Source organism: Ambystoma mexicanum, chromosome 13 (assembly GCF_040938575.1).
Source record: "Ambystoma mexicanum isolate Mex_15411 chromosome 13, UKY_AmexF1_1, whole genome shotgun sequence".
NCBI lineage: Eukaryota > Metazoa > Chordata > Amphibia > Caudata > Ambystomatidae > Ambystoma > Ambystoma mexicanum.
In genome coordinates this window covers 7,432,373-7,444,978 of record NC_090938.1, presented here as the reverse complement: position 1 = coordinate 7,444,978, position 12,606 = coordinate 7,432,373, and the positions used below count along the sequence as shown (strand labels likewise).

The 12,606-nt window shown below is 50.8% G+C and overlaps 1 protein-coding gene across 3 annotated transcripts in view; it reads left to right on the top strand.

The window, feature by feature from the left end:
* The first annotated feature begins 1,773 nt into the window (after positions 1-1,773).
* LOC138520717 (glutathione S-transferase Mu 4-like) overlaps positions 1,774-12,606 on the top strand; it is a 50,610-nt gene continuing 39,777 nt past the window's right edge. The window contains exons 1-4 of one of the 3 annotated variants that reach the window (XM_069632980.1): positions 1,774-1,916; positions 3,686-3,761; positions 5,396-5,460; positions 7,728-7,809. In XM_069632980.1, coding sequence (XP_069489081.1) covers positions 1,881-1,916; positions 3,686-3,761; positions 5,396-5,460; positions 7,728-7,809 — 259 coding nt within the window. In that variant the 5' untranslated portion in view covers positions 1,774-1,880. Of the gene's footprint in view, positions 1,917-2,202; positions 2,254-2,684; positions 2,736-3,685; positions 3,762-5,395; positions 5,461-7,727; positions 7,810-12,606 lie in introns of those variants that run through there. The other 2 variants (XM_069632982.1, XM_069632981.1) reach the window with 2 other exon arrangements.

Genomic DNA, 12,606 nt, shown 5'->3' with positions numbered 1-12,606 from the left:
GGAAAAGGTAATTTTAGTATAGGTACTATATCTGTATATGGTAACGGAGTGAGGGGATTGGGTAAACACTATCAGGTGGGTGCCTAAGCCCTTCCTTCAAAAATGACTACTGTAGACGTCAGTAAAAGTACGTCTCATTGGTTCTACTAACTATAGGACCCTAGATTATTTGGTCCATCGTGATTGGGTTGGCACCAACCCCATGCCTACTTTCTTACTTTGCTTAGCAGCACGCAGAATGGTCAGCCAGGCGCGCGGTGCCCCTTAGTTACCCGGCCTTCCTCCAGCTCTCGTTACAATCAATCATAACTTTAATAGCCATGTGTCAATTAGTACATTGTGGTTAGCCTCGAAACTGCATCTTCTGTCTGGAAAAGTTCTGATATTCCTGGTCTGGTCAGGTGCCAAGCGTAGGTCTGAACCTTTGCTTCTTCTAGCTCGGCTGGTCACGTGATTCCCACACCGTGAATTTGTCTTGTTTCTCTCAATTTGTGTATTTGATTCTTATTTAGCCCGCCAGCTGCCTACATCTTCTTATCTCGATCCGTCAGAGGCAGGATATTCTGTTCTTAGTTTCACTTAAAAGTAGCTACTGTTTATAGCTTCTATTGTTATGACCTTGGCTTCTCTGGCACGAGCTGCCTTTGCCGGGTTTCGATTCAGCCGCATCTCCTCGTGTTACTAGAATATGAATCTTCTTGCGTTTGGCCTTTAGTAACCTGGGTTGGTTCTGCTTTTGTGCAAAGTAGAAATGAGCTTATAATGAAGTGCTTCCTTTGAGGTAGATTATGTATAATGGCGCTTGCCGCTCTCTTCTTCTACTTAGCACAGCAAGCCGCACTGTATTCTTAGCTGTCTTGCGGTTCCAAGCATATTTACAGGTGTAAACTAGTTGAATGTCTTCATCTTGCTTACAGCTTGAACTTCTTTGTATTTGAACATCGTTCTCCTCCTTGAGGTTCAAGATATCTCTATCCATGGCTTTTTGTCTCTGTGTGTCATTCTTTGGTTGACATTTCTTCTATCTGTGAGTCTGTCCGGGTCCTCGTGACGTCACCATTCGTCTTCCTTTACAGCCTTTTTGGTTTCTTCCGGGACAGTACTTAGGTGATCTTCATTTCGTTTCATGTGTTGATAGGGTTTTCTTAATGGAAACCTTACTGTCCATGGTTTTCTGGGTATCAGTACTTCAGTAGGTGTTGCTCTTCTGGGGTGGGCGGTGCAGGCTGCTTGTGGGGGTGTACAGTTCTGTTGGTTGATGTCTGGGGGGGGCGGTGAATTGCTGTGGGCCAGGGGCGCAGAGTTGTTCTGCATGCAGTGTTTGGCCGTGCAGAAGAGAATTTTCGTTTTGGGGGAAATGCGCCCCTAGGATACGAAGGGGCATAAATGCTGGGGAAACAGTCTACGTGGCAAAACCCATCTATACAGTGGGGCAAACAATTCATACAGTGAGGCAACAAAATGCAGCGGGGCCTACAATGGAACAGGAGCTGAGCCGTCATAGCAACGTGTCCTGGTTTAGAGGGCAGTGTGGCTGCCTTTTTGATACATGATAACGAATTTAGTTTAGAAAAACATGGTCGAGATTTGAAACGACTTATAATGCGTTGCAGGGCCGACCTTCAAAAATCCCGCCTGTGCATTGCCGGGTGTCCAGTGGGGTCACCTGACTGGGGGGGGGGGGCAGGGGGTAGGCTGGGAAAGGACCAATGGGGAAGCGCCTGCGTGGGTCCGCCCACGCATTCAGTAATTTAGAAGAAGAAGAAGAAGGTTTCCATTCCCGCCCCCTCCCCGGGCCTCGCGCCGCCCCAAGGAAGGGTGGGCGTCCCCCGCCAGGGCCCTCCCACCTCCTCAACCTCACAGTCCTCACCAACCTCACCATGGCCGCGACCCTCGGGTACTGGGACATCCGCGGGGTGAGTGCGCAGGGCAGCACGGGGCGGTGGGGGCCGGGTGAGTGCACGGCACCGTGCGGTGGGTGGCGCCCGTGCGTGTGCATGCAGGGCCGTGGGGTGAGTGCACAGCGCCGTGAGGTGGGTGGCGCCCGTGTGCATGCAGGGCCGTTGGACGAGTGCACAGCGCCGTGAGGTGGGTGGGGCCCGTGTGCATGCAGGGCCGTGGGGCGAGTGCACAGCGCCGTGAGGTGGGTGGCGCCCGTGTGCATGCAGGGCCGTTGGACGAGTGCACAGCGCCGTGAGGTGGGTGGCGCCCGTGTGCATGCAGGGCCGTGGGACGAGTGCACAGCGCCGTGAGGTGGGTGGGGCCCGTGTGCATGCAGGGCCGTTGGACGAGTGCACAGCGCCGTGAGGTGGGTGGGGCCCGTGTGCATGCAGGGCCGTGGGGTGAGTGCACAGCGCCGTGAGGTGGGTGGCGCCCGTGTGCATGCAGGGCCGTGGGGCGAGTGCACAGCGCCGTGAGGTGGGTGGGGCCCGTGTGCATGCAGGGCCGTGGGGCGAGTGCACAGCGCCGTGAGGTGGGTGGCGCCCGTGTGCATGCAGGGCCGTGGGGCGAGTGCACAGCGCCGTGAGGTGGGTGGGGCCCGTGTGCATGCAGGGCCGTGGGGCCGTGAGGTGGGTGGGGCCCGTGTGCATGCAGGGCCGTGGGGCGAGTGCACAGCGCCGTGAGGTGGGTGGGGCCCGTGTGCATGCAGGGCCGTGGGGCGAGTGCACAGCGCCGTGAGGTGGGTGGCGCCCGTGAGCATGCAGGGCCGTGGGGCGAGTGCACAGCGCCGTGAGGTGGGTGGCGCCCGTGTGCATGCAGGGTGGGGGGCATGTGCCTGCGTGCCAAGAGTGCATGAACGGGGAGGGGGGTGGGATCAGCGTGCACGAGGTGTGCATTCGTTTTCAGGGGTGGCGGGGGCTTTTTTCAGGATGTGCAGTACGGTATGCCAAGCAGACGTTAAACAGCGGCGGGGGCTTCGCTGTTAACAAAGCCCCGCCTTTCCTAAACTAAAGGGGTTTCTCTTGGCCCCTGCATTCACTTGCGCACACACACATGTTAGGCACATGACACCGTGATGCGAGGCTACGCTTGCATGCCAGGGAAGGGATTGGAAGGGGGTGGGGAGGTGGACTGCCCCTTCTCACAGCACTGCTTACGTGGGTGCTTTCAGATGTGAAGGGGAATTAACTGCTTGTAACATTCACGCTGCACTAGAATAGTCGCGTTACAATGTGTGAAGAAGTTTGCCTTCCCCGCTGTCTCTGACTTTGGCGCCACCCCCAACATTTGAACGGTTACCCCCCCCCCCCTCCTCCACGCCCCCCCTCCCCGAAACGTAGATTTCGTTGCGCCCCTTATTTGGACGAAGGTGTGTGCTGCTGTGACTGCAGGGCGTGGGGGCTTCTCCGCGGCACTGGCATGGTCCTGCTCCTTATTTGGGGGCAGCTGTGTGTGGGTTGAGTGGCTTCTTGACGGGGCAGTTGGCTGCCAGCTTGGTGCGTGGGTGCAGCTGCAATCCTGCAGCGTCTTGGCCGCGTGCACGTGTGCCGTGCCATGCTGGCATGGCTGTGCACCTACCCATGACTCGGCGCTCTTTTGTTACTTAAGACTTTTTCCTGTGACCACCGCCAGGCACTGCGGGCACTCACCTGTTACATGGGTCTGTAGTGTTGGCATGGTGGCACTGCCCTGCACATTTGCCTTTTTTTGGTTTGCTTTCAATCGTTTTCTGTGCTCTTTACAGTTGGCACACTCCATCCGGCTGCTGCTGGAGTACACTGGCACCGAGTATGAGGACAAGATGTACACCTGCGGCCCAGGTAAGGCGGGCACCAAAGCTGGCTGCCAATGTGAAACCTGAAGCAGGTGGCCTGTGCTGCAATCCATGCAAGCAGGAAGAAACTGGCAGGGGGGTAGGCATAAATGCCATGCACGTGTGCAAGTGTTGGCGTGTCGAGGAACTATGCATCATACATGCCACATGCCCATGTGTTCCAAAGGCCACACACGTGGCCGTAGCGTGTGTATCCCAGATGCCAACCACACAAGACTGACCCATCTAATCGTAGAATGCCACGCGCAAGCACCCAGCAACACTGTCAGGTGTCCCATAGAGCCTAGGCTGGCACACTTCACTAGCCCAGGCCAGTAAACCAGTGTCTCAATGATGCACCATCCATGGCTCCAAAGGCCGGCTGGTAGCCGCACCCCCAACACCTCACGCCCCCAGCAGCGCCCAAGGCCAGCTAGCTGGCTGAGAGTCTCAGCCAGGGCACCCCAGAACACTTGAAACATGTCTCTTGAATGGCACTCGACCTGTTATGCCAGCCTAGGGCTAACCGATGGGCGCTGTAGAACCTCCTGTATCCAGCCGGGGGGGCCACGGGACTGTTGCAACTGTAATTCAGGGTCTCCCCAATAACCCTACAGTGGATGCAGCAAGCACCCACCTTCTCACAGGTCCTCCGGCATGGAGCGGCTTCCCCTCCAGTCCACACGTGTCGGCCTCTTCAGAGCTGGCTCATCAAGTAGAACTAACGGTGCCCTTCATCAGGGCAACGTTTCATGTGATCCCTGCACTTCCCCTCTGGCGCCTTCCTTTCCCAGCAGGACCTGGTCTGTGCCCTTCGAGATGTGGTAGTGAGGGTGAAGTCATTAGGGGGTGGCGCCTGTGGCATTAGCGTAGACCCTGGCGCTCGCCCAGATGCCACCTTCTAGCACGCAGGCCTCTGTCTCAGTGATGCCCGGCCGAGGGGAGCCCTTGTCTATGCGGGCACGATGTGGCACTCGCCTCCAGGCTGTAATGCACTCGGTGTGTGACCCCTTTACCCTGCTGGCAGGCACCCCACTCTGTGAGCGGCAGTCACTCACACGGGCAGAGTCCCCGTAGGTAGCGCGTAGACGCGCATTTACGTTCCATGTGGGAGCTTTTTCTTAAGGGCTGAGAGCCAAGGGGGATGAAGTGGGTGACATCTGGCATAAGTGGGTGTTAGGAGGATTATGCGATTACAGCAAGCACCACCGTGAGCAGCGCAGGTGGCAGAGCCGGGGAAACGTGGCATGTCGCAGGTGGCACATGTGGCTTTCATTGGGTGCATCCATCCCTCGTGTGCTATTGCAGCAGCGTTGCACGGCAGCCTGCCCACCCCTGCCCCTCCCTCCTCCGCACCGATGGTGTACTCGACACTGCTTTAAACATTCCCGAGCGCCCCTGGTGCGCCACAGAAGCGGGCCTCGGGGGCAGGTGCCAGCGGTGCCTCCTGCCACTCGGCCAGAGTCCCTCTGAGGAGGGAGGGCCCCCCTGGCTGGGCTTCCTGCGGAGGGGGACATGTGGCACTGAGAACCAACCCAGTAGTGTGTGGGATCACTTTAGCAGTGAGTGGGTGCTCTTGCGAGAGGCTGCAGAGCGGGCATTAACTCTTCATTAATTCATGAAGTCTTTCCTCTCTTCCAGCTCCAGACTACGACAAGAGTGGATGGCTTAAGGAGAAGGAGACCCTGGGACTGGACTTCCCGAATGTAAGACCCCCGGGACGTGGCTGGGGTCGCTCTGCTTAGACTGCCCCCTGTGGCCGTGTCGCAGAGGGGCAGGGATGGTCGCATTGTCTTGGGTCTACTTGCCCACTGCCCTGAGCCGGGTGGGTGGTCCCAGGAGGCTCCCCAAAACCTGTGGCTCATGTGGCTTCGGGACCTGCAGTCACCGACCGAACCAGACTGCATGTCGCCACACCAGCATCCAGCCCAGACGAAATCATCAAGGATGAAGCATGGTGTACAGGCATCCAGGCTGCTCTCCTCAACAAAGTTAAATTACTCCAAGACAAAATAGCCTCCCAACGCAAAGCTCTCAACACCCCCACCTGCCCACCCATACCTCTCGCCTACATCTCTCCTTCACAAACACCCCTTTTGCCTTCAGAGAAGTCTCTGAGACGGAAGTCAAGGACCTCCTTAAAAAAAATCAAACCCTCCACATGCAAAGGGGATATCTGCCCACCCTCCGTAATCCAAGAGTGCGCAGAATACCTCACCCCCATCATCACAGCTTTTATCAATGCCTCTTTCGCATCTGGAAGTTACCTCAATGCCTAAAAGAAGCCTGGGTCCGCCCGCTCCTAAAAAAACCCTCTCTCGATCCTTCCTCCCCTAACAACTATCGCCCCATCACCACCGTCCCCTTTCTCCTTAAAATCCTAGACAAAGCCGCACACAATCAAATCCAACACTACCTGGAAACCAACACCATCCTAGGCAAAAGACAGTCAGGTTTCCGCAAAGGCCATGGAACGGAATCTGCTCTTCTAGATTTAAAAAATCAAATTACTAAAATAATGGACACAGGCAAACCTGCCCTCCTCCTCCTACTCGACCTTTCTGCAGCATTCGATCTGGTCGACCACAGCATTCTCACATCGCACCTCTCCAATGCTGCACACTTCTCTCACAAGGCTACCGCGTGGATCACATCCTTCCTTGAAGGCAGGGCCATGAAAGTATACTCTGACCAGGATAGCGCCCCCCCCACCACTATCAATTGTGGAGTCCCACAAGGGTCCTGCACCGCACTGACCCTCTACAACCTATTCACCAAACCCCTCTTTGACTTACTGGACTCCCTCAACATAGCGTACACCAACTACGCTGATGACACGCAGGTCCTCCTCCCCCTCTCTGGAGACTACGACCTTACTCAGAAGCCCTCCGCAAAATCTACTCGACTATCCAAACATGGATGGCTATCAATGGTCTCTGCCTAAACGGAGACAAAACCGAAATCATCATCCTAGCCCCTAACGAAACTCTAACCAAACTCAGCCCCGATTATTCGCACATGATCATCGACAGTATTAGCATTCCTGTCTCCTCTGCCGTCAAGACCTTAGGAGTCTACATTGACGCGACACTCTATGACAAGACAAACCAGCGCCATTGCCTCAGCTTCTGCTCTGACTACCAAACTCATCTATGCCATAAAACCCTACCTCACCACGCCCAACTGCCTCTCCATAGCCAGAGCTACTATAGGAGCCAGATTGGACTACTGTAACGCCCTCCTGGCAGGCACCTCATCAAAAAACCTAAACAGGCTCCAAATAGTGCAAAACAATGCCCTCCGTGCTGCACTACACATTCCCAAAACTGACCATATCTCACAGGCCAGAAGACGCGTCCACTGGCTCCCAGTCAAGGAAAGGATCAACTTTAAAATCCTCACCCTCACACACAAATGCATCAACCACACAGCACCCCCCTACCTATCTGAAACTATAACCAAGAACTCCTCCGTCCGCCCCAGAAGAAGTCATCACGCCAACCAACTCCAAGTACCCACTGTAAAAAGAGCCAAAGCCGGCGGCATTGGCTTCCCTCACATAGCACCTAAGCTCTGGAATGCCCTCCCCAACTCGCTCAGAGCAGAACCATCTCTATCTCTTTCGCAAATCCCTCAAAACCACGCTATTCAGCTAACTCCACCTTCCCTTCACCCACTTCAGCTCGCACACATCTGATACGAAAAGTGTTAGACACGAAATGCTTCCTGTAATGAAAATTGCTTTGTAACCATCTTCCTTCCATTGTAACCAGACTATGTATGTACTCATGTAACAGCGCCACGATGCCCCCGGGCTGATGTGCGCTTTAAATAAATAATAAATAAATGTGGTGCTCTGTGCCACACACGGGCTCTTCAGCTGCCACCCCCAGCCCCCCCGTCTAGAAAACCCTCTTTCATAAAGGACTGGACTATGTTTGTTGTTGAGTGACTTGTTTTCTTTATCTTCCAGCTTCCCTACTTCATCGACGGGCCCCTGAAACTCACCCAGAGCAGCGCCATCCTGCGCCACATCGCCCGCAAACACAACTTGTGTAAGTACCAGGAGCTTGGTGCCAGGGCTGCACCAGTCATTGCCAATCTGCCCGGAGTAGGAGACCCTCTGCCCGCAACACCCGTCACAGCCACCCCCTTCCTCCACATCTTCCAGAAACACGACACCTGGGCAAGTAACGCACGTGCTCTGCAGCTCCACACCCAGACACTGCTGAGCCCACCCAACCAAGCCCTCTCCCAAGGCTCCCTGGCCCCCTGGCTTCTGGGCCCCGTCACGGCATGGGGCCTACGCCACCGTGAAAGTGGCGCTCTGCCCGGCAGGTGCCCGCGTCACTGAAGGCACCCTACACCCGTGCACCACAATTGGCTAATAGCGCTGCACCCCCGTAGCCTCGTGCGCTGTTTGGACCAGATCAGCAGCAATGATGCCTTGTGATTGCTTTAGGAAAAATGTTAGTTGCCACCCAACCTGCCGAACGCCCCCCACATTGCTAGGACCTTTAAATTCCGCCACCCTCAGGTCACCACTTCCTCCTTTCCACACCAGCCACTTGTGCACTGCAACAGAACCCCCACCCTCCCCCCCCCCCCACTCTCCACTCCCCCAGAACGTGCCACATTCTCTCACTAGTGAACTCCGGCTCTCCGACCAACTGCAGCCCCCCTCCCCTGGAGCCCTTTACTGCCCCCACTCGCCTGCATTACTGCTTCTGGTGTCAAGGGCTAGCTGCAAGAACAGTTTAAGCGCCAAGCACCCCAATATTAGAGTGTTATGGTAGTATTAAGGGAATTGAAGAGTAGTTAAAGTAAACTGATGATAAAGTAATTCGAGGTGCGGGAGAGAACACTGTAGCCTTGGCATCTAGGATGCAAAGAGATATCTACCAAACAAGAGGTTCCCAAGTAGGGGACTACAGTCCCCTGCACACTTGTGGGGATAGCCAAAAGCTTCAGAGCATACAGCACAGACTATCGGAAGATCAGGAGGGCGGTGGGGGAGGTGGCTTTGGAAAAGAGAATCAACATAGACATGTTTGGTTGGGTGCCTGAAGTGAGTGGGTGTGGCCTGGTTAGCTATGTTTATAGACTGGTGGTGTCGAGCTATCGGTCTAATGATGCTTTGAGATTGGATTGGAATCGGAGAATTGGTGAGGATATTACGGAGGATGATTGGACACGTATTTGTGAGAATGTGAAATTATGTTCTTCGAGTCTTGCTGATAGGTCTCGTCAGATAAAGATTTTGAATAGAACATACTGGACACCTGAGAGAATGATGAAAAGCGGGATGAGCGACGGCTCTGAATGTTGGGCATGTTTACTATGAGGTGGGCACCTTGGAGCATATCCTGTGGGAATGCTCGAGGGTGAGAGGCTTGTGGTTTGAGTTTGACCAGATCTGTGAACAGATTTTGGAGGAGAAGGTTCATATGGATTTTAAGACAATAGTGTTGGGTAGTGAGGATGTGTTGGATGACCTGACTACTTCTCAGAAGAAATGGATCTTTCGAGGGGCAATGGTGGGGAAGAAACTCATTTTGAGACATTGGAAAGCATCTAACCCTATTACTATTGAGGAATGGATGTCGGAGATGAAATCTTTAGCGGATATGGAGAAGGTGCCATATTGGAGAGATGAGAAAAGTGCACTATTTAACAAGATTTGGGGTACATTTCTTTTACTATATTAGACCAGTTTATGGATTGTTTTGTGACTCCTGGGGGGAGGGGGGTTTTCTGGTGTATATAGTTCTGTTGGCTTTGTTATGATTATCACATGATGTTATATTGATTATCACATGATGTTATATTGATTATCACATGATGTTATATTGATTATCACATGATGTTATATTGATTATCACATGATGTTATATTATGTACACACTGTTTCTCTGTTATGAACTTTTTGAAAATAAATTTAAAAAACAAAGCACAAGGAAGTCGGAACACCAACATGGCTCGTTAACATTCCAATACAATTGTTAACCTTTGAAGTATTCCAGAGTTCAAAACATTTAGAATAGTCATTCCAATGACCAATAAATAGTATGCAAAATATCACGATTTATTTTGCTGAGAGCCCAACGCGTTTCAGGTTGTTGCTCTACATCAGGGGCAAGTTTTTGTCAATGCAATTCAACAAAGAAATCAAAATAATGGATTTTATTTTGTAATGGACATCAAATGATATTTTTGACGCTGTATGTTGACAAACTTAAATGGGAGCCTTCTATTTAGGATATTGACAAATGATGAAAATCAAGACCAATTGAACAAATATCTGACGATCAACATCTCTGATTTCTATTGTACACCATCTAGCCCGTCCGTAACTCTATTATATTGGTAGCTAATGTGCTTTTTAATAATCATTCTAATCAAATAGAGATATCTATCTAAATAAACAATTCTACTAACCTTAAAAGGTTTTCTTAATGAAGAACCGTTGCTATGGTAATGCATCCGCTTCGCGGTCTGTCTTGCAACCTTCGTTCAGGTTCTAAAACCAGATAATGGTCGGCTGTCAATGAAATACCAAACATGTTAGTCTGAACTCCGTAGAGGAGATATAGAAGACATTGTGATGAAGGTACATGGCTGAGGTATAGAAGATGTTGGGATCAAGGGACATGGCTGAGGTATAGAAGACGATGGGATCAAGGGACATGGCTGAGGTATAGAAGACGATGGGATCAAGGGACATGGCTGAGGTATAGAAGACGATGGGATCAAAGGACGTGGCTGAGGTATAGAAGACATTGGGATCAAGGGACATGGCTGAGGTATAGAAGACGATGGGATCAAGGGACATGGCTGAGGTATAGAAGACGATGGGATCAAAGGACGTGGCTGAGGTATAGAAGACATTGGGATCAAGGGACATGGCTAACCTTAGATTGATTTCCCATGGGGACTGTAATGAAATGGCTGGCATAGGATTCTTCAGAGATGGTCATCTCGGGTGACTGTAAAAGCCGCCTGCTTACTTTTGAGAACCGATTGAGTAGGTATATTTATGTTCAACATAACCCAAAAAATGCGCTCTTACCAATGACTGCACCAATTTATGTATGTATATGGGTCCCGGCTGTTGGGTGCCAATAAACATTACACCAATCTAATTTTCAGGAAAAAGGATATCCATTTTAAATTTAGAATAGCTTGGTGTGGAGTGCCAAGCAACGAGAGCTAGTGTGCTTGACTAGTATGGCTCTAATTACTTTAAGGCATTTGTCCATGACTACGCAGTGGCTCCGACCAGGCAGGATTCCAGTAACAACTAGAATAGTGTTACCTGGTATCAGCAATTTTTGTGTCTTAACAATAGTGATGTCATCTCACGTGTGTGATGTCACTTCTATTTTGGCAGTGGAGGTAATTTGCTGTTGAAGTTGTTTGTGATCTTGCTACAATGCCTACACAGGGGGATTTTGGTCTATATACCTATGGTGGTCTTTAGAGAATCCGTATTATGTCGTTCAGTTTGTCCCATGACATCTGTCTTTTTGTGACCTCATCACGTGGATATACGTGTCAGCAGTAAACAAACGTGACCTAATCATAATTTAGATTCTTTGGAAAAATTGTGATACAAGTGCATCTTGTGTCATAAAGCCAGTGACTAGAGATACTTTGTCATGTGCAGAATTTATGTATTTAAAAATAGCGATTGAAGACTAAGCATGGTTGTAATATATCAATAACTGAATCTTCATAGAAATTATAGGTTGTCCTATTCCCAGAGTGTGGGTGTGTTACTGTAACACCTCTTATGGATTGATGAATAGCCTGTTTACCAATGGACCCGGTGTAACAGGGTAACACGTGTTCGGGCTAATGCACAGTTAGGTCCTTGGTAGGTCGCAATGTTGACCGGCTAGTGAGGGGAACATTATACCTCCTAGTTACCAACATTGTCAGAAACAGAATTATAAGTATAATCAAGTACATTGCTTTAAACCTCTGCCTCATCCTGGAGTTCACGGTCTATTAACATGTTTTATGAGAAGGCATATCACATCATTATTCTGTCTAACTGCTAGATTTGTTGCAATTTTAATGGGTAGCGTATGGGATTGTTTGTCTAATTGTGGAAGATTTAATTTCCATCATTTGGGCTGACTCATAAGTAAGAACCTCGAAGTGTGTGTTTTGAACATAAGGGTGTTTATAGAAAAGGACCCAAGTAGTAGTTTTCGTTGATACCAAGGGGTGTCATGACACCTAATTTATGTATCCACATAAATTCTTGTTGGTCCACCTCCCCTAGGGAGAGGGTGTACCACTTCTAAGATCTCATTTGGGAAACATTGTGTTGGTTGTCCTTAAAGTGTCTGTAGACTGGTGATATGGCGTTTCCTGTCCTGATAATGGGCTTGTGTTCAGTGCATCTGTCCTTTGCTCTTCGTGCTGTTTTTTACACATAGTATTTGCAGCACAGACACTGGAGTGCATATGATGTTTCATGTCGCAAGTTGCATAATGTCCGAGCGGGATCGTCTTTCCAGTGTTTGGATGTTGGATATCGTCACCTTTTGCTGTCAATTCAATCAGGTGAATGTGACACATTTCTGTTTGCTGAATGTGCTCTGGGGTGGCCGTTTGAGTTTCTCCGCTTTGAGTTTGTCATTGAAGTTGTTGCCTCTTGTAGGCCATCATGGGTGGTTCTGGAAATAGTGCATTAAGGTTAGGGTGTGATTTGATGAGATCCAGTTTTTGTGGATAATTCGTTTGATCTGGTAGCTCTGGCTAGAATATTTGAGTCTATGGATGAGACTTCTGTCTCCTTTTTTGGTGTTAGATTTGAGGAGTTTGTTACGTCCCAATGCTTC